General features: G+C 35.5%; 1 protein-coding gene and 1 long non-coding RNA gene across 2 annotated transcripts in view; both read left to right on the forward strand.

The window, feature by feature from the left end:
* LOC100378746 (dynein axonemal heavy chain 8-like) overlaps positions 1–25,737 on the forward strand; it is a 187,351-nt gene that overhangs the window by 146,926 nt on the left and 14,688 nt on the right. The window contains exons 67-82 of the mRNA XM_085499020.1: positions 160–328; positions 2,419–2,574; positions 3,631–3,786; positions 4,019–4,108; positions 6,359–6,451; positions 6,632–6,736; positions 7,274–7,412; positions 7,837–7,951; positions 8,088–8,278; positions 8,738–8,859; positions 9,000–9,118; positions 9,974–10,176; positions 11,356–11,429; positions 11,807–11,959; positions 12,438–12,593; positions 18,333–18,449. Of these exons, the coding sequence (XP_085355146.1) occupies positions 160–328; positions 2,419–2,574; positions 3,631–3,786; positions 4,019–4,108; positions 6,359–6,451; positions 6,632–6,736; positions 7,274–7,412; positions 7,837–7,951; positions 8,088–8,278; positions 8,738–8,859; positions 9,000–9,118; positions 9,974–10,176; positions 11,356–11,429; positions 11,807–11,959; positions 12,438–12,593; positions 18,333–18,449 (2,158 nt within the window). The remainder of the gene's footprint in view (positions 1–159; positions 329–2,418; positions 2,575–3,630; positions 3,787–4,018; positions 4,109–6,358; positions 6,452–6,631; positions 6,737–7,273; positions 7,413–7,836; positions 7,952–8,087; positions 8,279–8,737; positions 8,860–8,999; positions 9,119–9,973; positions 10,177–11,355; positions 11,430–11,806; positions 11,960–12,437; positions 12,594–18,332; positions 18,450–25,737) is intronic.
* Positions 21,705–23,312, forward strand: LOC146746157 (uncharacterized). The gene is made up of 2 exons (XR_014929595.1): positions 21,705–21,799; positions 23,140–23,312. It is a non-coding gene; the product is annotated as an uncharacterized LOC146746157 (long non-coding RNA).

The raw sequence follows: 25,737 nt of genomic DNA on the forward strand, positions 1-25,737 counted from the left end.
ATAAAACAGTTCAAACATGCCATTCCTTGTAAAAAGCTGTTTTCAAAATAGAATGGACTACACATATATTCTCGGTTCGATGTCTATCCTAATTGTGGTGTGAAACCCATTGTTCACTTTTAATCTGATCTCATACATTTCATATTTTACCTCTCTCAGGCTGGTTGGTGATGTTTTATTAGCTACTGGATTTTTATCATATTCTGGGCCATTCAACCAAGTGTTCAGACAGTTACTGCAAGACAATTGGCAGATGGAACTTAATAACAGGCGCATACCATACACTGAGAATTTAAACATCACTGCAATGTTAGTGGATGCACCAACTGTGAGTCATTATGCTTGTTAACACAGTGTAGCTTCAGCCCCAAAAAATTCCCCGAGACTGGAATAATTAATTTATTCAGAATTATCATACCTACCTGATTAAATATTGATCAATTTGACTTAAGAATTTAGAATTCAGATTGTACACATCCAAGACATCCCAGATCTTGTCACAGATATGGGCCATTAAAACTATATTGATAGATTAAGTGGAGGTCTTTGGTTGTAATCTGTGTTTTTAATATTTTATTAGTCCCCGTTCGGACGCAGTCCGAAAACGGGGACTTATGTTTTGCCCTGTGTGCGTCCGTTAGTGCGTCCGTGCGTATGTGCGTCCGTGATCACCTGTATCTCGAACATGCATGGACCGATTAAGTTCAAACTTCACTCATACATCACACATTATATGGGACATATGCACATGCATTTTTTTCATGATCCGATTAACGATAGCCGAATAGCGGCCATTTTAAGGCCGAAAATGCATCAAAATCGCACATTTTCACCATTCCGGACCCGGATCTCAGTTATGCATGGACGGATTTTGTTCAAATTTGGTACATACATTAAACATAATAGGACCTTGATGTACGTCATTTTTTTTTTTGGATCGGGTTCGAAATGGCCGACTGGCGGCCATTTTGTTTTAAAGAATTCAGTTCTGGATCCGTATCTGAGACATGCTTGGATTGATCGAGTTCAAACTTCACACACACAAGGTACATCATGTCACAAATATGTATGTGCATTTGTTTCATGATCTCATTAACGATAGCCAAATGGCGGCCGCTTTAAGGCCGAAAATGCATTGAAATCGCACATTTTCACCATTCCGGACCCGGATCTCAGTTATGCATGGACGGATTTCATTCAAATTTGGTACATACATTAAACATAATAGGACCTTGATGCACGTCATTTTTTTTTTCGGATCAAGTTCGAAATAGCCGACTGGCGGCCATTTTGTTTTAAAGAATTCAGTTCTGGATCCGTATCCGAGACATGTCTGGATTGATCAAGTTCAAACTTCACACACACAAGGTACATCATGTCACAAATATGTATGTGCATTTGTTTCATGATCTCATTAACGATAGCCGAATAGCGGCCATTTTAAGGCCGAAAATGCATCAAAATCGCACATTTTCACCATTCCGGACCCGGATCTCAGTTATGCATGGACGGATTTTGTTCAAATTTGGTACATACATTAAACATAATAGGACCTTGATGCACGTCATTTTTTTTTTTGGGATCGGGTTCGAAATGGCCGACTGGCGGCCATTTTGTTTTAAAGAATTCAGTTCTGGATCCGTATCTGAGACATGCTTGGATTGATCGAGTTCAAACTTCACACACACAAGGTACATCATGTCACAAATATGTATGTGCATTTGTTTCATGATCTCATTAACGATAGCCAAATGGGGGCCGCTTTAAGGCCGAAAATGCATTGAAATCGCACATTTTCACCATTCCGGACCCGTATCTCAGTTATGCATGGATGGATTTTGTTCAAATTTGGTACATACATTAAACATAATAGGACCTTGATGCACGTCTTTTTTTTTTTTCGGATCAAGTTCGAAATGGCCGACTGGCGGCCATTTTGTTAAAGAATTCAGTTCTGGATCCGTATCCAAGACATGTCTGGATTGATCAAGTTCAAACTTCACACACACATGGTACATCATGTCACAAATAGATATGTGCATTTGTTTCATGATCTGCTTAACAATAGCGGAATGATGGCCATTTTAAGGCCGAAAATGCATCAAAATCACATATTTTCACAATTCCAGAACCGGATCTCAGTCATGCATGGATGGATTTTGTTCAGATTTAGCACAAAGTGTTGTACATATGCAGGTGCATTTCGGTCATGATCTGCTTTGAATGTATATGTCACTCAAATATGAACGGAACGGGGACGTATCATTGACAATGACTTGTTTTTTTTGGAGCTTGTAGACAAATGGAATGTGTGTGTCAATTCACATGTCATCCCAACTCCCAACTTTGTAATTGTTTGAACCAACAAGCAAGCTGTATTTATATTTGACTGTTTAACTCCTTTTGAACTGATTTTAGATTGGAGAATGGAATCTACAAGGTTTGCCAAATGATGATCTGTCTGTTCAAAATGGTATCATTGTCACCAAAGCCACCAGGTTTCCTCTATTGATCGACCCACAAGGACAGGGTAAAACATGGATCAAAAACAAAGAAAGCAAAAATGGGCTACAGGTAATGTTAAATCTAAGTTGTGTATTAGTTAGCATGTCTATGAATCAGGGACACTTGTCAGAAGTACTAGTAATCTAATGTTTAGGGTGGTGTACTATGAGGTTTATTAGGCGTTCAGGCGCATCCTGAAAAGAGGACTTTATAAAACGAGTTTTGTCAAATGTCCATTTTCCATTTTCTGCTTTCCGTTTCCAACATTTTCTCAGAAATTCTGCAGCAGATATCAGTGAAACTTGGCAGGTTGATGAACAAGTCTCTGCCGAGTATGCACATAATTTTTTTTTCCAGATCTGAAAATCCTAAGTGGGTCCTTTTCAAGATTTTCATCCAAAATTACTACTTCCTACTGCAGTTACAGAGCAACTGAGCATGCTCAGAATAAATAATTAGCTTAGATTGTAATGCTCAGGTTTTTTGTGATGTCATGACCTTGTCTGAATCAGTGACAGATGGGTCGTACCATTACCAATCTCAGTGGAAAATGTTGAGGTGTGTCAGGGCTACATTTTGATGGGAATTATAGTGGTGATAATGAAACAAACCCAGGTCCTGGTAATATACAAAGATCTGAATTAACAGAGAAGGCAAGTTGTTATTAAAGATACATCAAGGTTTACTCAGATTTATGAATGCAGTTTCTTGAGCATGTATGAGACATAGTTTGGTTGCACTTGTGTACTCTGAGATTTTGGACCAGGGTCAATGAAAGTAGAGTACATATTAATTCAATTGTTTGCAGATGTTCCATGTATTATTTTAACGTGAGTATTTTATATTACTGTGGAATACTTTATTTTCGCTGGAATAAATTTTCGCTGAAAAGGCTTTTTGGGCGTTTTGCTTGGAATTTATTTTCACTGATTTTTGATGAGTTTAATGTGAAATATAGGGAAAAAAGTATATTCACTGGATTTTATTTTCACGGAATCATCCCTTCAGCGAAAATAGCGAAAATAAAAAATAAAGTATTCTACAGTATTATTATTATTCTTCTGTGATATAACTGACGAAAAATGTACACACTAATAAAATAAATTTAACTTTTTTCACTAATAGATAACATCACTGAATCATAAGTATTTCCGTAATCATCTGGAAGATGGTTTGTCATTAGGAAGTCCATTATTAATAGAAGATGTTGCAGAAGAATTAGATCCTGCTTTAGATAATGTACTTGAGAAGAATTTTATTAAATCTGGTTCTACATATAAGGTGAGCACCTAAATGTACAAAACTGTTCAGTTACAAGTTAAATTGTATTTAATCTTCATCATACATGGGTTTTATGGGAATCGCTTCATAATGTGTTTTGTAATTGTGGAAAATTCGAACAAATGAATCTGCAAAAATGCTTGGTCATTTTGGGCTATTTGCAGGCAACTTCAACCACAATGTATCTTGAACTTGCTTTTGATATATGACACATTTATTTTTTATAATGCAGGTCAAAGTTGGTGACAAGGAATGTGATGTTCTTTCTGGATTCCAACTTTATATGACGACCAAATTGCCAAATCCAACATACACACCAGAGGTAGGATAATATTAACATTCTTGTGTGTGTGTGTGTGTCACTTTACATTTCTTGCTACATGTATAATAAATCTTTAAGTTTGTGGTTGTACTTCAATACAACACTCACACACTGCTTGAAGTCTGGTATTCAATTTGCTGAAATAGTGTATTAAAATTTCCTCAATAAAATTGGTTTTTAATTTAAAATTATTTCAGTGATTTGTTTATCACACTCCAATTGATTTAGCCAGTTTCTAAAGCACTCTCCAAAGTAACTGTAACCGTGTCCTCCAAAAGATTTTGTGCCTTGATAACAAAGGATTCATTTCAATCTCTGATTGACTACCATTGAAGACTACACTATTTTATCATATAAAACATATAACAATATTTCAATATTGCCAATATTTTATTAGTCCCCGTTCGGACGTAGTCCGAAAACGGGGACTTATGGTTTGCCCTGTGTGCGTCCGTGCGTCCGTGATCACCTGTATCTCGAACATGCATGGACCGATTAAGTTCAAACTTCACTCATACATCACACATTATATGGGACATATGCACATGCATTTTTTTCATGATCCGATTAACGATAGCCGAATAGCGGCCATTTTAAGGCCGAAAATGCATCAAAATCGCACATTTTCACCATTCCGGACCCGGATCTCAGTTATGCATGGACAGATTTTGTTTAAATTTGGTACATACATTAAACATAATAGGACCTTGATGCACGTCTTTTTTTTTTTTGGATCGGGTTCGAAATAGCCGACTGGCGGCCATTTTGTTTTAAAGAATTCAGTTCTGGATCCGTATCTGAGACATGCTTGGATTGATCGAGTTCAAACTTCACACACACAAGGTACATCATGTCACAAATATGTATGTGCATTTGTTTCATGATCTCATTAACGATAGCCAAATGGCGGCCGCTTTAAGGTCGAAAATGCATTGAAATCACACATTTTCACCATTCCGGACCCGGATCTCAGTTATGCATGGACGGATTTCATTCAAATTTGGTACATACATTAAACATAATAGGACCTTGATGCACGTCATTTTTTTTTTCGGATCAAGTTCGAAATGGCCGACTGGCGGCCATTTTGTTTTAAAGAATTCAGTTCTGGATCCGTATCCGAGACATGTCTGGATTGATCAAGTTCAAACTTCACACACACAAGGTACATCATGTCACAAATATGTATGTGCATTTGTTTCATGATCTCATTAACGATAGCCAAATGGCGGCCACTTGAAGGCCGAAAATGCATTGAAATCGCACATTTTCACCATTCCGGACACGGATCTCAGTTATGCATGGATGGATTTCATTCAAATTTGGTACATACATTAAACATAATAGGACCTTGATGCACGTCATTTTTTTTTCCGGATCAAGTTCGAAATAGCCGACTGGCGGCCATTTTGTTTTAAAGAATTCAGTTCTGGATCGGTATCCGAGACATGCTTGGATTGATCGAGTTCAAACTTCACACACACAAGGTACATCATGTCACAAATATGTATGTGCATTTGTTTCATGATCTCATTAACGATAGCCAAATGGAGGCCGCTTTAAGGCCGAAAATGCATTGAAATCGCACATTTTCACCATTCCGGACCCGTATCTCAGTTATGCATGGATGGATTTTGTTCAAATTTGGTACATACATTAAACATAATAGGACCTTGATGCACGTCTTTTTTTTTCCGGATCAAGTTTGAAATGGCCGACTGGCGGCCATTTTGTTAAAGAATTCAGTTCTGGATCCGTATCCAAGACATGTCTGGATTGATCAAGTTCAAACTTCACACACACATGGTACATCATGTCACAAATAGATATGTGCCTTTGTTTCATGATCTGCTTAACTATAGCGAAATGATGGCCATTTTAAGGCCGAAAATGCATCAAAATCACGTATTTTCACAATTCCAGAACCGGATCTCAGTCATGCATGGATGGATTTTGTTCAGATTTAGCACAATGTGTTGTACATATGCAGGTGCATTTCGGTCATGATCTGCTTTGAATGTATATGTCACTCAAATATGAACGGAACGGGGACGTGTCATTGACAATGACTTGTTTTCAGTAATTTGTGACATTCAAAACAGAAAAATTGTATTAGGTATCACTTATTCACTGAACTTTCATATTTTCCTGATCATTCTCTACAAAAATAAATTACAAGTTGTTATTCTACAATAAGTGTGTACTCAAGTTATGTACATTGAGTACATGTTTTCAATTTACAATCTCTAGATTTCTGCTCGTACATCCATCATTGACTTCACTGTAACATTGAAAGGATTGGAAGATCAATTGCTTGGTCGCGTAATTCAAACTGAGAAGCAGGTTAGTATTATTCTGTTGGCTGGTTTAGAAATTAAATTTGTATTTATAGTATAGTCCATATATTGTACATATAAAAAAGATTGAGAGCATGTCATTGAATTTAATCTTTTTGTTTTCTGACTTTTACATCAGTCTATTCCATAAATTGCCTGTTAATTTATAAATAAATGTTACTGATAGGAACTTGAATCTGAAAGAGTTAAACTTATGAAGGATGTGACAGCTAATAAAAGGAAGATGCAAGAATTAGAAGATAATCTATTATACAGACTTACAAGCACTCAGGTAATTATTATATTGCAGAGTTCTATATGTATCGCTTCTTATTATTCAACACACTGTTGATCAATTGTGCCATAATGGTGTATCTTTGTTTCGATAATTTATTTTCTGAGCACCTCAGGCTTTCAGGAAGTTTTGGGAATTCTAAGGAGTTGATTCTGTGTGAGAAATTTATATGAACAATTCTTTAAACATACAAACAACCTCGAAAAAAAAAAAAAAATGTCATGATTTACTTTATCACCATGGATAAAAAAAATACTGTGCATCACCAACACTTGGCGTTCATGGAGAGATAGTGATTTTATGAACATGAACAGTTAGTAAATTGCATTAGATGGCAGTCGCTGTCAAAAGTTTCAAAATATGAGTTTATGAAGACTATGTCTCATTCTTGAACAATTATTTGTACACTCAGTTGATAAATGCAAATTGGCAATAAATTGTAGACAGTTCAATAGTAAGAATTAGTATAATTTATGTAAGCACATCTGTTGTTGAATAGAATAATATACATTATTGGCTTTGATCTATGTGTAGGGTTCTTTAGTAGAAGATGTATCTCTAATCTCAGTGTTAGCAACAACCAAAGAAACAGCTGAAGAAGTAACTGAAAAGCTAGTAGTAGCAGCAGACACCGAGATTAAAATTAATGAAGCCAGGGAAGAATTTAGACCAGGTTAGATTATATTAGCAGGAACACTTTACTCTAAACAATATAGTATGACAATATAGTTGGAGTTTAGTAGAGATGTACTAGTATTATGTTTCTTCTGTTTGGTGTGCTGATAAACATGGATATGAACTACATGGGTGAACTACAGGGCTTGTTTGAGTATTTGTTGCCAATCAAACACATAACTGTGCATCCTTTGACAAATAAATGCACCTGGCAATAAATTGAGATTGTTTTTCCGGATTTATTAGGTAGCACAAAATTACATTTATTGTATATATATTATGTGTTTCGTTCTTGATAATCATGTTAACTACACTAAAAAAAACAGAACAAAAAAACTTGTAGCACATATCAAGTATAGTGTAGCCATGCATCGTTAAGAAAGCATTCAGTTCTTATTTTCATGTATTTATTTTGTCTATAGTGGCGACTCGTGGAAGTATATTGTATTTCTTGATTACTGAGATGAGCATGGTTAATGTAATGTATCAGACATCCCTCAAACAATTCCTTGGTATTTTTGACATTTCTATGGCAAGGTAAGTCACTAAACTGGTTCAGTGTGCATAAAGCACATCTTAATCATGAATGGCTGCTACAGATGTTTTCAAGAATTAATTTAAATGCTGTCCTCTCACCATGAAGTTGAACAGTGATATAAATATTTCTTTCCAGGTCTGAAAAGTCACCAATACCAGCCAAAAGAATGCAGAATATCATAGATTTTCTGACTTATGAAGTGTTCAAATACTCTTGTCGTGGTTTATACGAGACACACAAGTTTCTTTTCACACTCTTAGTAACTTTGAAGATTGATGTGCAGAATTCTTTTGTAAAACACGAAGAATTCCAAGTGCTGATTAAAGGTTAGTTCTGATTTTTTAATTAAAAAAATAGCCAAATGAAAATCATAATCTTCTGTGTGCTTCAAGTTTATTCAATAACTCACAGTTTTCAGAATCCCTTGTTCTCATTCACTGTTCAGCAGACAGGTTTTTTTTAAAACAATACACATTTACTAGTAAGCAGGCTGTTTTTAGTTCACATTTACTGGTGAGAAAATGATGGAGCAAACATGGCCACTCGCCTGAATGAGTTAGTAGGTGATTTGAGATAGAATTAAATTATTGAGTGGTCTATTTCCATACATACATTTTTACATAACACTGAGTGGTACCAGTATGTACAACTCTCAAAATTGCATAACCCTTCTGTATATGTTTACAGGATTGTCACTTTTAAAGCAACAGTCTGGTAAAAATCAGAGGTGCTGTATGCACAAAACTGAAAGATAATTACAACTTCATTTATGTTTTGGATCCTAGGTGGTGCTGCCTTAGATCTTAGAGCATGTCCACCAAAACCATGTAAATGGATTATGGATATGGTATGGTTGAATCTTGTGCAACTTAGTAAATTACCCCAGTTTGGAGATATTCTTGGTCAGGTAAAAATGTCTGGTTTCTTCTAAAGTGTGTCTTTTGTCAATAAATATTGAAACTTTTCACATAGAAAAGGTTTGGGGGAGTTGCTGTATATATTCAGGGAGCTTGTTTCATTAAACTAATGTTGTTGATTTCCACAAAGATTCAACGAAATGAGAAAACCTGGAAAGTGTGGTTTGATACGGATGCACCTGAAGAAGAGATTATACCAGATGGTTATAATAGCTCCTTGGATACATTCAGAAAATTACTGTTGGTCAGGTAAGCTATTCAACATAGTTCAGGAAATTACATTTAGTTATTGTAATTGGAATCAGTCACCTTTTTAGTGACACAAGGGGGTCAAAACATAAGTCCCCGTTTTCGGACTGCGTTCGAACGGGGACTTATGTTTTGACCTCCGTGTGTCCGTGCATGCGTGTGTGTGTGTGTGTGCGTGCATGCATGCGTCCAAACCTGTATCTTAGAAATGCCGACTGGCGGTCATTTTGTTTTAATGAATGTGGTTCTCGTGCCATATCTCTGACTTGCTTTCACTGATTATGTTCAAATTTTAAATATTCATTATACATCATGTCATAGATAGACAGATATATGCCAAATGGTGGCCATTTTTGTGCTAAAAAAATCATCAAATATCAAGCATTTCTGACATTTATGGATGGATTTCGTTAAAACTTGGTACATACATTAGACATTACGGGTTCCTGATGCACGTCAATTTATTTTTCAGATTGGATTCAAAATGGCTGACTGGCGGCCATTTTGTTTCAATGATTGGGCTTCTATAGCCATGTCTCTAAAATGCTTTGACTGATTATGTTCAAATTTTATATATTCGTTATACATCATGTTATATATATATATACATGTATTCAAAGTGGTTGATTTTGAATGCTGTTCCAGAGCAATATCTCTCAATATGGACAAGTACTTGTTTGACGATCAGATACAAATGTCAATCATTTTAATGTTAAAAAATCATATTTCTGACATAGTTATATTCCGGCTATATTACTATAAACAAAACTATATATCTTAAATTCATGCATGTCTTGTTTTCTCTGAAATTTACTTATTTGACTTGTACCATCTGGTCTGTTTTTATTGTGCTAGATCATGGTGTCCTGATAGAACTATGCCTCAAGCCAGGAAATACATTGCAGATTCCATGGGTGCCAAGTATGCAGATCCTGTGATCTTAGATTTAGAGAAAACATGGGAAGAAGGCGACATCCGCACTCCATTAATATGTTTTCTGTCTATGGGTAGTGATCCTACTAACAATATTGAAGGATTAGCAAAAAAATTAAAAGTTGGTAAGCGTATATCTAATAAGTTATACCAGTGTTCTCCACAAGGGGTTTTAGGTGGGCATACATCCAGCTGAAATGATTTGTAAAAATCATAAACAAGAGTAGTTGCCCAACCCTTTATTTTGCTTTGTCCAGATATAAACAATGACCACTGGAAATCTGAAAGCAGTTATCTAGTGTATTCAGGGTATCGCCTGAATTCATTGTCGCCCGATATTGTTGCCACTTATTGCTCACAATACGTAACTACAGCTGTATTTTTAGGAATCGTCTTCTGATCACGAAAGAAGGAAGTAAATACGAACAAAATATTTATGCACAGAAGATAAACAAATATATTAGCAGATTGCATGTAAACTCAAACAAAATTGAAAATTCTAGCCGTAATTTCATTGTGAAACAGTATGGAGAAGGCTGATGACCTTTTGATCTACCCCATTCAGCGGCCATCGGACACCCACCGCTGTTGGCGCTGTAACGAATTAGTATCTAAGTTGCATAGGGGAACCGTGCATTCTGGGTGTTCGTGTACTGAATTCAGAAAGAGGTAAAAAACAAACATGGCTGCCCGAGCTAACTGCACATGTGTAAATGTATCGTACCGTCCGTCAGCACGGGTGGGTACTGATGCCACAAATGAAAATGTTATGGGTTTTATTTTGACAAATCGTCTGTTTTGACTTCGTGGACAAATCACCTCATATATTTTCTACATTGTAACTCAACTATATTTTGTACTTGCTTTTCGTTACTTGAATGCACTGTATTTCATGAACGCGGAATATTTTGAGAACGTGTAAATCATCGATTTCAAACCTTGCATTTCGTAAATATTGATATTAACCAATCTGTTTGTATTTCAAAACATGTTTCAATTAAATTTAAAAAAGAATAGTGTGTATTGCAGTTCATGACATAAATGCTAGAATGTTGTATGTAAATGATATGCAATAATTTGCAAATTTATGCTAATTAGGCTGCCTACCAGATGTTTTGGATTGTGGAGAACACTTAGCTCTCTGTAAAGTTTTATATGTACTTTGTAGCAATTCAAATGTATCTACGTCTTAATTGAGTCAACAACATAAAATGCACTCCCAATTCACTTTTTACAGTTTTTCTGTTTGTTTCACAAACAAATTATGATTGAGTATTGATAGTAAATTATCATAATGATTTCAGAATGTCGTGCCATTTCTATGGGACAAGGACAAGAAGTCCATGCCAGAAGACTGGTTTCACAGTCAATGGCTGGTGTAAGTATTTTCTTTAAGTTCCAGTTCAAACTGAATTTAAATTGTGTACTCCTGAGCATGTTACTGAACACTAGAAAAAATAGCCCCATCAAATTATAATTTACAAAATAACAATGTTAGTACATGTACTCTGTTGATAACAAAAAACATTGCAAGATACGAAGAAACACTTTCATAAATACACAAAAAAGTATAAACTAAACATTTTGCCAATTTCTAAGTAATCTTCAGAACATTTGCAATGCTAAATTTTCTTTTGATGTTAAAGACGGCTGTAAATCTACTTCTAAAAAATAGTGAACAACCTCTGATATTTATTGTGAAAGTTTTGCAAACTTTTTATGTTTATTGAATTTAATATTTTTGTTTTTTACCAGGGTGGCTGGGTTCTTCTGCAGAATTGTCATTTAGGTTTAGACTTCATGGATGAATTGCTGGAAACTGTGCTCACTCATGAACCAGTCCATGAATCATTCCGTGTGTGGATCACAACTGAGGCTCATCCACAGTTTCCCATTAGTTTATTACAGGTATGTCAATCTTTTATCGGAAGAAAGTGTTATTGTGTCTGTTAGTGTTTAATGAATAAACCATTGCTATGTACCGGTATGTTGTAACATATCGAATATGTGTCATGGTTGAATTTTTCATAATTTCAACATGACTGTCACAGTCGTGGTATTATCATACAATTACCAGGACTTATCACAACGATTGAAGACTAGTAGTCATGTACAATGGTATGATGTAGCATATTCATCTTCCTTCTGATTTTAAATCCCACTCCCTAGTTGGTGCAATGCAATGTGTACAGCTGTGATCAGCTGTGCCAACCACCCAAATCAATTCAACACAACACGATAGAACTGAACATGCTCAGAATCGATGATGTGATGTGTCATTCAACGACGTAAAGGGTAGTCTGCGGCAGCTTTATACATACTGTCAGTCAAAAAGATCCATGATTACAAAATGTTTTAATTTTCAGTTTTTCCACTGCTTTTTCAGACATCTATCAAATTTACTAATGAACCTCCTCAAGGAGTGAAAGCAGGTTTGAAGAGAACATTTGCTGGAATAACTCAAGATCAACTGGACATAAATAGTCAGCCTCAGTGGAAACCCATGCTATATGCAGTGGCCTTTTTACACACTACTGTCCAGGTAAGTGAAATATTGATTAAATATTTGTATTTGACTTGTATTTCTTACACAAATCTCTACATTCATATTGCAACTGTTCTGATATTTTATCTGAAATTCCAATACATGTTGCACCTTGTTGCACAAGGCTATGCATGCTTTTCCATATTTTAAAATCATCATACATTCCCTGTGCACTGTCTCTTTTTAATAACATTTCTTCTTATAGCACTCTTGATATTTTCAGTTCTTTTAATAGTTTTAAAAATAATGTAGTTTTATTTTTTAAGAATTGTTTGTTTTTAATTTCAAATGCCTGTGTCTGTGCAATTATGTTATTGTTCTCAGGCCTATAATTGAGGTTTTTGCCTGTTGGCTGCAATTTAATAAAATAAAAAAATAAATAAAAAATATTCATTATGCTATTCATTTCTTTCCCAGTGTTTGAATTTCACTGAAACAATGGTGGCAATCACATAGATGTCCAAACAGTTTGCTTTTATGCTATTTAAAAAATGCAACTTTGCTACAAAATACAAACACAGTATTTGCTGCACCTGTATTTGCTACATATTAGTAGCATATGCGTTTACAATCGTTTTCACTAAACATTGGACAATCAGATTGTGGTAAATGTTGATACATCAGAGCAAGTACCTAATGAAATTGCCACTGATTTTATCACTACTAATCAAAACATCATAACTGTAGCCTAAACATGTTTCATACAATGTATAACTGTCTGTACTCAACTCATTTACATAAAATGTTACGTTTGTGTGTGTCCCAGTAGTGTGTCCAGACACCCAGAGCATATAACGCGGGAAAGTCGGGAGTACATGTAATTTGTTGACAAAATGCAGTCTCATAATTCGACACACAATTTAGTGTACTACAGAAAATTGTTGAACTTTACTTAAATTGGCTGTCGTGTAGTCAATTTGCACAACAAACTAGGGTGTCAAAAAGTACTGTGAATAATATATACACTAAACTTATTACTAGCGGTGATGTTTCAGCTGGGAAGCACGGACGAAAATATGGTAACAGAACATGCTTGACTGGCAATATTTTACAGCATATTGAATTTTATAAACGGCGACAGCCTAGTATTTATCCGCGTGAAATTCGGTCAAAGTTACGCCAAGATAATGTGTGCCACGATGTCCCCAGTTCATCCACGGTTTACTCATTCACCACCTAAACATGACGAGGAAAAAGTTAAAACCTATAATTCAAGGCCGTAGGAACCGTACTGGCCATACCGGCTATGGCCGGACCACTTCTGCACGCCCCCTAGCAAACGTGGTCCATAGGCCCACGTCAACATACGCCTCGGACCTATGGCCTTCGATGGATGGCCGGACCAAGTACTAGTATTTTTTGCTTCCTACGACCTTGTAATTGCTGCAAAGTTAACGACTGACATTAACGAACAACGAATGCTTGATTTTATCGATAACATTTCTGATTTTAGACCAGAACAGCTGCACTGGTTTGACGAGGCGTCTGTCATTCGTATTTAGTCTACTGGAAACCGGCGTTACGGGCATACAGAAATTGGTACACCGGCGACAGAAATACAGCGGTTTGCGTCTAATATTAATTACACAATAAACCTGCTTACAAGTATATTTGGTGTCGAACAATCTGATATCATTGTTGGACCTTCCAATGCTATAGAAATGATGAACTTTTTTTTGAAGCAGTCAATGTAGAAGACCTTGTTGGAAATCGTTGTTTGGCACCGGGATATTGTGTAATCATGGATAATTGTGGTTTTCATCACGCCAGGATTGTCGAACCTAATTTGGTACATTTATTACAACAGCAAGGAGTGCACCTAATTTTTCAACCACCATACAGTCCCCAGTATAATCTGTGAACAATGTTTTCAGTCTATAAAATCGTATTTGGGGGGAAACCAGGAATTTTCCTATAGATTTACTGAGTTTGCTACAGCAGACGCCATTGGTCACATCACGCCCGGGGCATGTCAAATTTTTGATAGAAAAAGTGTGATTTGCTTTCCGCCAAAAATAGGTCAATACGAACTGAAATGGAAGGCAACTTGTACCAGTATTAAAACAATATATATTCACTTGTATTTCCTTGATGATTTGCAGACGAATAGCCTGCATTCGCCCTAAAAAAGCAATCTGTTCGCATAGACAGTCAACAAAATTTTGATATGACATGCACATAAACTCGTCTTCTTTAACATAGATGGGAACAATTCTGTCCTCCGTGTAATAAGTAAAATGTAGCTTGAAAAGATATTCAGCCATTGTCCAAAGAGCATTGTAAATTAGCAATGCTGGTCAGAATTCACACTGTTCACGCTAAAAAACGAAATGTCTTGCGTAAACAATAAAAGAGAAAATGGCGCCTTGGACTCAGACAGGTATACATTGTATCAAAAATGTTTATGCTACAGTTATAATGTTTTGATTAGTAGTGATAAAATCAGTGGCAATTTTATTAGGTACTTGCTCTGATGTATCAACATTTACCACAATCTGATTGTCCAATGTTTAGTGAAAACGATTAAATAAATGCTATTACAGATAGGTACATGCAACCAGTGCAATATTGATGCTATGGGATAAGAGATGTGACTAACGTATTAGATGACCATATATGGTCATGTGACCTCATTAAATATGCATGTCTCTAATATCTCAAGTACTATTCCATGTACAAACATGGAACTCACGTTATATTGAAGGCAATGGACAAGAGAATTGACCAAAATATTCATTGACCATATATGGTCATAGAACTCATTAAATATGCATGTCTCTAAATTCTCAAACACTATTGCAAGTACAAACATGGAATCAATGCTATATTGAAGACATTGGACAAGAGAAATAGCTAAAATCTTCAATGACCATATATGATCATAAAACTCATTAAATATGCATATCCCTAATATCTTAGGCACTATTGCAAGTACAAATTCGGAACCAATGCTATATTGAAGACATTGGACAAGAAAAAAAGGCTTATATGTTCAATGACCATATATGGTCATGGAACTCATTAAATATGCATATCCCTAATATCTTAGGCACTATTGCAAGTATAAATATATAACCAATGCTATATTAGGAGCATTGGACAAGAGAAATAGCTAAAACGTTCAATGACCATATATGGTCATATAACTAATTAAATATGCATATCCCTAATATCTTAGGCACTATTGCAAGTACAAATTCGGAACCAATGCTATATTGAAGGCATTGGACAAGAAAAAAAGGCTTATATGTTCAATGACCATATATGGTCATAGAACTCATTAAATATGCATATCCCTAATATCTTAGGCACTATTGCAAGTATAAATATATAACCAATGCTATATTAGGAGCATTGGACAAGAGAAATAGCTAAAACGTTCAATGACCATATATGGTCATATAACTAATTAAATATGCATATCCCTAATATCTTAGGCACTATTGCGAGTACAAATTCGGAACCAATGCTATATTGAAGGCAACGGAAATAAGAAAGGGCTAAAATGTTCAATGACCATATATGGTCATAGAACTCATTAAATATGCATATCCCTAATATCTTAGGCACTATTGCAAGTATAAATATATAACCAATGCTATATTAGGAGCATTGGACAAGAGAAATAGCTAAAACGTTCAATGACCATATATGGTCATAGAACTCATTAAATATGCATATCCCTAATATCTTAGGCACTATTGCGAGTACAAATTCGGAACCAATGCTATATTGAAGGCAACGGAAATAAGAAAGGGCTAAAATGTTCAATGACCATATATGGTCATAGAACTCATTAAATATGCATATCCCTAATATCTTAGGCACTATTGCGAGTACAAACATGGAACCAATGCTATATTGAAGGCATCGGAAATAAGAAAGGGCTAAAATGTTCAATGACCATATATGGTCATGGAACTCATTAAATATGCATATCCCTAATATCTTAGGCACTATTGCGAGTACAAACATGGAACCAATGCTATATTGAAGGCATCGGAAATAAGAAAGGGCTAAAATGTTCAATGACCATATATGGTCATAGAACTCATTAAATATGCATATCTATAATATCTCGATCACTAATGAAGTTAGAGATATGAAAATAATGCCATATTGAAGGCATTGTACAAGAAAAATGGCTAAATTTTTCAATGACCATATATGGTCATATAGCTCATTAAATGTGCATTTTACTAATATCTCAGGCACTATTGCAAGTACAAACATGGAACCAATGCTATATTGACAGCATTGAACAAGATAAATTGCTAACATGTTCAATGACCATATATGGTCATATAATTCATATAGTGTAATCAGTTCACCATGCTGTGACTAGATCAACACACATTGTGATCAATTTGCCTACAGTATATAGTAAACAGATCACAGTACATGTCCCCACTACCCTAGATATTACAGAAGTGTAATGTCATAACTATGTTGCATAAATGCAATTCAGCGCTAACTCAGGCATGACATCGAAAGCCGGTAATCGCTGCTTGCAGCTATATTTATCTTCATTTTTTTAATGCCCGCCGCATAACAAATCCAAGTTTCATTTTTGTGGGAGTATCATGATCAAAGGACCGAAGTCTCGCGCAGATCAGAAACAAGGTTATACATGAAATAAAATTTCATTTCATTTCTTCTCTCCCATCAATGATCTCACTTACAATTCTTTGAGAATCACACAAATCTAATGGAAAAAAATTTTTTTCTCTCTCCTCAAAAAAATGGAAACAAGGAATAAAAAAAGTCTGGCCGTATGATACTTTAGTTTTGTTGTTTATATCCCTACTCTATAATGCTCTATAATGGAGAGAACCCTGTAATAAGTAATATTGTAATAATCCACTATATAATAAATACATCTGCTGGTCTACATGTGCTGTTATTGGGAATGCACTTCTAATTGGGCAAATACATTATACCTGAATAGTATAATTTTTAGCTCCGCTGTCGACTTTTTAATTCTTGTTGAAAACAGCAAGTCCCGTTGCTTTGATACTATACATATTGTTCATTTTCTAATGATATCTTCTGTTCTTTAATTGAAATGTGCATTGCTAACAGCGGAGCTATCTCAGCCGTCAGGCTGCTTGTTGTACATGCTAAGACAATTTATTTTTAGCTCTGCTGTCGACTTTGTCGAGTGCAGCTTATCATTATGAGTGATTGTCTGTCGTCGTCCGTGTCAATGTTTTACTTTTTCGACTTCTTCTTGAAAACTACAAGCTTGAATGCTTTGATACTTGGTGTATATGTAACTTGGGTGGACCTCTCTTAGATTTGTTCATTTCATTATGATATCTTCAATTCTCTAATTTTGGTGATTATTTTTGTCATTTTCTCTGATTGCTTTTATATTACATATATAAGTACTACATGTGGACCTCTTTCAGATTTGTTAATTTCGTGGTGATATATTCAATTATCTAATTTGATGATTATTTTTGGTGAAAAGTGATATTTTTGAGTTCTTGTTGAAAACAGCAAGTCCTGTTGCATTGATACTAAACATATTGTTCATTTTCTAATGATATCTTCAGTTCTTTAATTGCAATGTGCAATGCTAACAGCGGAGCTATCTCAGCCGACAGGCTGCTTGTTAAATACAGACTTAGGTGCCCTCTCAATTCTAATTTTTAATGTTGCTTTTCTATATCTTCAGAGCTGTTTTCAAGCTTCATTTGATTAATATTTGCACTGTTTCTGTGTTCTCTTTAGGAAAGACGTATGTTTGGTCCATTGGGTTGGAATATTCCGTATGAATTTAACCAAGCTGATTTAACAGCCAGTATTCAGTTTATTCAAAACCATCTTGATGACATTGATCCCAAGAAGGTAACTATTATTTACTGAGATACATTTTGTATTTGTTATTTCTCTATGCAGCTGTAAAATATGCCTATTATAAAAAACTAGATTGTAAACCTGTCCAAACTGAATACTGATAGGACTCATACTTTTTTAGTCCCCGTTCGGACGTAGTCCGAAAACGGGGACTTGTGTTTTGCCCTGTGTGCGTCCGTGCATCCGTGTGTCCGTGATCACCTGTATCTCGAACATGCATGGACCGATTAAGTTCAAACTTCACTCATACATCACACATTATATGGGACATATGCACATGCATTTTTTTCATGATCCGATTAACGATAGCCGAATAGCGGCCATTTTAAGGCCGAAAATGCATCAAAATCGCATTTTTTCACCATTCCGGACCCGGATCTCAGTTATGCATGGACGGATTTTGTTTAAATTTGGTACATACATTAAACATAATAGGACCTTGATGCACGTAATTTTTTTTTTTTTTTGATCGGGTTTGAAGTGGCCGACTGGCGGCCATTTTGTTTTAAAGAATTCAGTTCTGGATCCGTATCTGAGACATGCCTGGATTGATCGAGTTCAAACTTCACACACACAAGGTACATCATGTCACAAATATGTATGTGCATTTGTTTCATGATCTCATTAACGATAGCCAAATGGCGGCCGCTTTAAGGCTGAAAATGCATTGAAATCGCACATTTTCACCATTCCTGACCTGGATCTCAGTTATGCATGGACGGATTTTGTTCAAATTTGGTACATACATTAAACATAATAGGACCTTGATGCACGTCATTTTTTTTTTTTTCCGGATCAAGTTCGAAATGGCCGACTGGCGGCCATTTTGTTTTAAAGAATTCAGTTCTGGATCCGTATCCGAGACATGTCTGGATTGATCAAGTTCAAACTTCACACACACATGGTACATCATGTCACAAATAGATATGTGTATTTGTTTCATGATCCGCTTAACAATAGCTGAATGATGGCCATTTTAAGGCCGAAAATGCATCAAAATCACATATTTTCACAATTCCGGACCCGGATCTCAGTCATGCATGGATGGATTTTGTTCAGATTTAGTACAATGTGTTGTACATATACAGGTGCATTTCGGTCATGATCTGCTTTGAATGTATATGTCACTCATATATGAACGGAACGGGGACGTGTCATTGACAATGACTTGTTTTACTAAGGTTGTATTTTTACTGTGGTTTTCAGAACTGTCGGACAGTCATTTGATCACAGTCGGTTCCTTTGCTCAGCGTGAATAAAATAATTCACAGGTAAAAATGATTGACGTACACAATGATTTAAAACAAGAACATTTTCTGGAATATTATCATTCACTCAACGACTTTGTCACGAGTACGATCTACGCTTATACCTACGCTATTTTACCATGTCATCTATGAAGAGAAAACGTACACCACTAACCATCGAGCAGAAGAAGGAGATTCTACAACGACTTGATAAAGGAGCGAAATCAGCAAAACTGGCACAAGAATACAACATCGAACGAGCAACTGTTTCGGCCAATGATCGATAAAAAGAATGTCTATGAAACTAGCAAGAGATGAACAACTCGATCAAGCTGTGTTTTTGTGGTTTTCATAACAGCGTGAGAAGGGAATTCCGATCTCTGGTCCTATGCTACAAGAAGAGGCTGCAAGTTTGCACAAGCGAATCCATGCAGATGCAACGCTACGCCCATCAGATCACACTGTATCAAGTGAGTGGTTGCAACGATACAAAGATCGGCATGGCATTAGACAACTTAGTGTCCAGGGTGAAACGATGTCCGTAGATTACTGTGTTGTCAAAGAATATCGTCAGAAACTGCAGGTCATAATACAAGAAGGAAATTATGAACTCGAACAATTGTACAACGCCGATGAGAGTTGTTTGTTTTGGCGTGCTTTGCCAGACAAAACATTAGCAGCACACGAAGAAAAACAAACAAAGTTCAAAAGGTCACAATTTTTCCATGCGTCAATGCTACCGGGACTCACAAATTGCCACTTGTTTGCATCAGGCGTTATGCTAATCCACGCTGTTTTAAAAAACTCTGACAAGAATTCATTTCCAGTGCAATATAAATCACAAAATAAGGCTTGGATGACTTATGATTTATTTTCATCATGGTTTCTGAACGAATTTGTACCGGCGGTGGGATCACACTTAGCCAGGATGGGACTCCCACAGCGCGCACTACTGCTAGTTGACAACGCCGGTTCACACAGTTTGAAGGGCAGCCAATTAGAATCACCAAATGGTAACATCAAGTGTTCTTTTTTACCGCCAAATACAACTTCAAAGCTATAACCGCTAGATCAAGAAATCATGGCAATTATGAAAAAATGATACCGTCGAAACATGCTACATGCCGTCATCAATGAAGACAATGAAGACAAGAATTTGAAAGAAATCGTTAAAACATTTACGGTTAAGAACGCATTGTTTATGATCGCCGATTCATGGAATCAGATCAAACCATCAACCGTGGCGGGGTGTTGGTACAATGGACTTCATGTCGGCGACCATGGTAATGAGCAATGCGTGAGTACCAACGAAAGTGAGGAGATAACCGCTAAAATCAACAAGGCCTGTGTTGATTTAGCATTAGGAGTCATTGTCGAGAACGAACTTGATGCATGAATCAACTGTGACAACGATATTGGGTCAGAGACTTTCACTGAGGACGAGATTATAAAGATTGTAGCCGAAAATCAAAAAGACGACATTGTAAGTGACAACAGCGAAAAAGAAAATATGCCGCCCAACGCACCAACACCAGCAGTTCCAGTGACTGACGCAATCGACGGAATGCAACTTTTCATTGACTGGTATGAAGGTCAAGAGGTCATCGATGCAGTGAAACTTATGCAGTTACGACAAATGCTTTTGTTTGCAAAATCAAAAAAACAACAGAAAGTGAAACAACAGCACCTGGATCATTTCTTTGGGTAACATTTACGAACATTTTGCACGGAATGAAACTGAAACAATCTTGACAAAAGTTGACTCTCACTTTTCCATGTGGACACGCATTATTTATTTATTTATTTATTTATTTATTTATTTATTTATTTATTTATTTATTTATTTATTTATTTATTTATTTTACTAACGTAATAATTAACAAAAATGTTTGATAACAACGATTTTTTATTAACATTTACAATGTAGAATTGTAATACACGTTTATTAATTAAATGTAATCACGCATGACGCTGGGTAGCTAATTTGCATGCATAATGAGGAGTTTATTTCAAAGTGCGATCGCGGCCATTTTTCTTCAGATGGCGGTTAGCGCGTTTTCAGTGGGGAAGAAAAAACACGATTTCTCCTGAATGGTGAGTAAGATTGTCAATTTTTTACATCCTGTTCGTCTTTCAAGTTTTAACTACATCTCTAAATAGAAATATGTGGTGTTTTGTGGTGAAATTCCGAATAACAAATGAAAATGCGTTTCCGTAACGGCACTAAACCGACGTTTTAAAATAATGCGTCATTTGAGTTAACATGATTTTTGAAACCCCAACGTTCAACATTTATATAGTTAAGATCATAATTGTAATTTTTATTACAATTTTATTTGGGAACAGCCCGTATTAAATGTTGAAATCGCAAAGTGAAATGTGCTCAGTGAAACTGCATAACCTTGTGACCCAATATGGCGGCTCTCAATACTGCATTACCAGTACGTAGATCAGAGTCGTAAATATTGCTGTTTTTAGCTCCGCTGTCGACTTTGTCGAGCGGAGCTTATCATATGAGTGATTGTCCGTCGTCGTCGTCCGTCGTCCGTGTCAATGTTTTACTTTTTCGACTTCTTCTTGAAAACTACAAGCCTAAATGCTTTGATACTTGGTGTATATGTACCTTGGGTAGACCTCTCTTAGGTTTGTTCATTTCATGTTGATATCTTTAATTCTCTAATTTTGGTGAATATTTTTGTCATTTTTGGTAAAAACTGATATTTTCGACTTCTTGTAAAAAACCGCAAGTGCAAATGCTTTGATATTACATATATAGGTACTACATGTGGACCTCTCTCAGATTTGTTCATTTTGTAATGATATCTTCAATTCTCTAATTTTGGTGAATATTTTTGTCATTTTTGGTAAAAAGTGATATTTTTGACTTCTTGTTAAAAACCGCAAGTCCGATTGCTTTGATATTACATATATAGGTACTACATGTGGACCTCTCTCAGATTTGTTCATTTTGTGATGATATCTTCAATTCTCTAATTTTGGTGAATATTTTTGTCATTTTTGGTAAAAAGTGATATTTTCGACTTCTTGTTGAAAACTGTAAGTCCGATTGCTTTGATATTACATATATAGGTACTACATGTGGACCTCTCTTAGATTTGTTCGTTTTGTGATGATGTCTTCAATTCTCTAATTAATTTATTTTGGTGAATATTTTTGTAATTTTTGGTAAAAAGTGATATTTTCGACTTCTTGTTAAAAACTGTAAGTCCGATTGCTTTGATACTATTCATATTGTTCATTTTCTAATGATGTCTTCAGTTCTTTAATTGAAATGTGCATTGCTAACAGCGGAGCTATCTCAGCCGATAGGCTGCTTGTTTTATCAAACATGCAGGATACTAGCTGAAAATTGACAGTCTAAATAGAATGCCATGTTTAATAATTAATTGACTTTTTTTTCTTTCTTTTTTTAGATGTACTGAAATTAATGGCAAGACGATTCCTTTGAAGCCTGAAGGTTATCCCATGTGTTTATACGGGCTGTCTTTTTGTTGTTTGACAGAATTTGCCTGGTTTTTCTATTCCTCATTCTTTATTTGAGGTATAAATTGGTCTTGGTCAAAAATAAAGTAATTTTACAGGTGGACATTCTTTCTGGTTTGTCATAATGTTTGAAAGGAGCTTGGTCCTGTGGAGACATAGGATTAGTCATAATATGGCTATGCCTAAATCCACAAAACATTGTCTCCATGTAATTGATTCCATTTGCAGATGTATAGAGTCTCATAAAATCAGTACATCAGTTGGTGTACAGAGGATAAATACAATCATGTCCTCAAGGTTAATGGCAGCAAATTCTATTGTAAATTGCTCACAGAAAAATCATATTCAGCTGTTTATTAAAATGGTTATGACAAGATTAAAATTCTTAAAAATTAGAGAAAGGATTGTAAATAGCAAGTTTGTTTTCAGTCCATGGAGTAATTTTCATGCTGTCAATCTAAATGAGAAAATATCTAGTTTCATGAAAATGTCAAAGGAAAGCAAAAGAAAAAAAATTATCTTAAAGATCATCTTCAAGAAAAAAAATTTGCTTCTTAAAAAATGTAAAACCTCCAGTCAGGTTAATCTTGTTTTAGGTGATATAGCATGTCGATTGAACAAATTAGTGTCTAAGTCGAAACAAACTAGCAAATTGGTGAATTTGGAAGTTAATATACATGGAAAATTGGTTAAATTTGCAGTCCCAAATCTAGTAAAACTAAAGGAGTGTGTAGAAACTGAAATTGGTGTGAAAGATTTCAAATTAATGACTCTTGGCGGAAAACCACTCTATGGTAATATACCTGTAAAAAAGTTGAAAGGCTGTGTGATTCAGGTACATTTAAGTGGTTTAGGTGGTGGTAAACAAAGTGGTAAAAATGTTGCACACCCTGATAAACAGAAATGTGGTCCTTGTAGTAAATGTAACTGTTTAACTGCAAATAGATGGTATCATTTTATTAACAAACCACAGGCGTACATTGATTGGTTGGAAGGTGTTAAGCACTTGTCTAGAGATGGTTGTTTCTGTAATTCCTGTAGGCTTTATTTGGAACGAATGTTTAAATCTGGTGATGACAACAGACCACTGCCTGCAAACGAAAAATCTTTGTTTCAGTGTTTTATTTGTCAGGCTGCGACTGCACACTACACTGAAGTTGAGGACAAGAATGAATTTTTGTCACTCTTTAATTTGCATGCCACACACTTGGTATCCACAATTGCAAATAAAATTGGTCTCTGTGAACAACATTATCAAAAATGGATTTTCAGAAATCAACTAAAATGCATCATGCCTGAATGTATGCGACGCATAACATCAAAAATAAAACATCCTCCTAATCTACCAGTGTTAAAACAGTTCTTTGAAAGTGAAGGTGAATATATCAATGTTGACCTCACTGAGAACAGTCCCTTATGTTCTCGGTGCTATGCACAACTATACCGTATTATAGAAAAGACAAAAAAAAAAGTTAATGTGTCTAAGGACGAGGATCTTTCTAAAATTCTTGATGAAATAAAACAAAAATGTTGTCATTCCACGATAAAGGGTGACACTGAGTTACTGGATTTTTCTCTCTGTAAAATGGCAATGTTTGTTGGCGAAAAGCTCATGATAAAGGAACCAGTACTTTTACATGAAGCTAAGAAATATTTTTGTGAGGTAGTCGAAGATACATTGTCACATTCATCTATGTCAATTCAGAATACACTTGATTATTTCACTGGTAAATCAAATACATTTCTCAAACTTGAGTTGGCTCAATTATTTGATTTTCATATACAATTCTCCACAGTGAAACAAAATGGTAGAATTGTCCCCAAATACGGTACACTCCTTTTAAGGCAAGGTGCCGATCTGAAAAATATGTTGCACACGTTTTATTATACCACAAAATCTACCCAGGATAAACTTAGTGATACTTGCAGTAGACTAGAAAAACAAATAGTAGATATAGCCAAGAACCAATGCCCAGATTTCAATACAATGTACCTGACTGTGGCCGATGATTTTAATAGCCGATTACATGACCTCTCTGTTAAAATTGATGAAAAATACAAACAATTTGATTCCTCAACATTTGACATTTTTGATGCTGTTGGGGAAATTGATCCTATATTGTGGAACTTCTTATTTGTAATTACGCAGAACAAATCTGAAAAATCTGAAATGTTTAAAAATTCATTCACTTGGAGTAAGCAGTACTTGGGGTTTTACAAGGACACATCTCTCAACAAGCACAAACGAATGCTTCAAGTTTTTTATAATGCTTGCCATTTGCTGTTCATGTCTAATGGGTGTTTGCATCCACTTCATACATTATTAGCAGACAGTATAGATTCTTACAGTGGGTCAACAAAATTGCTTGGTATGATGAATGCTTTCGGAATAACCTGCTCAAAGTCTACTGCTAGAGAAAACATGAATAAATTAGTTAAAAAGAATGTTACAGAAAATTTTGTGAATTGTTTCTCAGCAGATAGTTTTGCAGTTGCAAGTCTGGATAACATTGACATTGGACAGCCAT

The sequence above is a fragment of the Saccoglossus kowalevskii genome, chromosome 5 (assembly GCF_978046115.1).
Source record: "Saccoglossus kowalevskii chromosome 5, keSacKowa6.1, whole genome shotgun sequence".
Lineage (NCBI taxonomy): Eukaryota > Metazoa > Hemichordata > Enteropneusta > Harrimaniidae > Saccoglossus > Saccoglossus kowalevskii.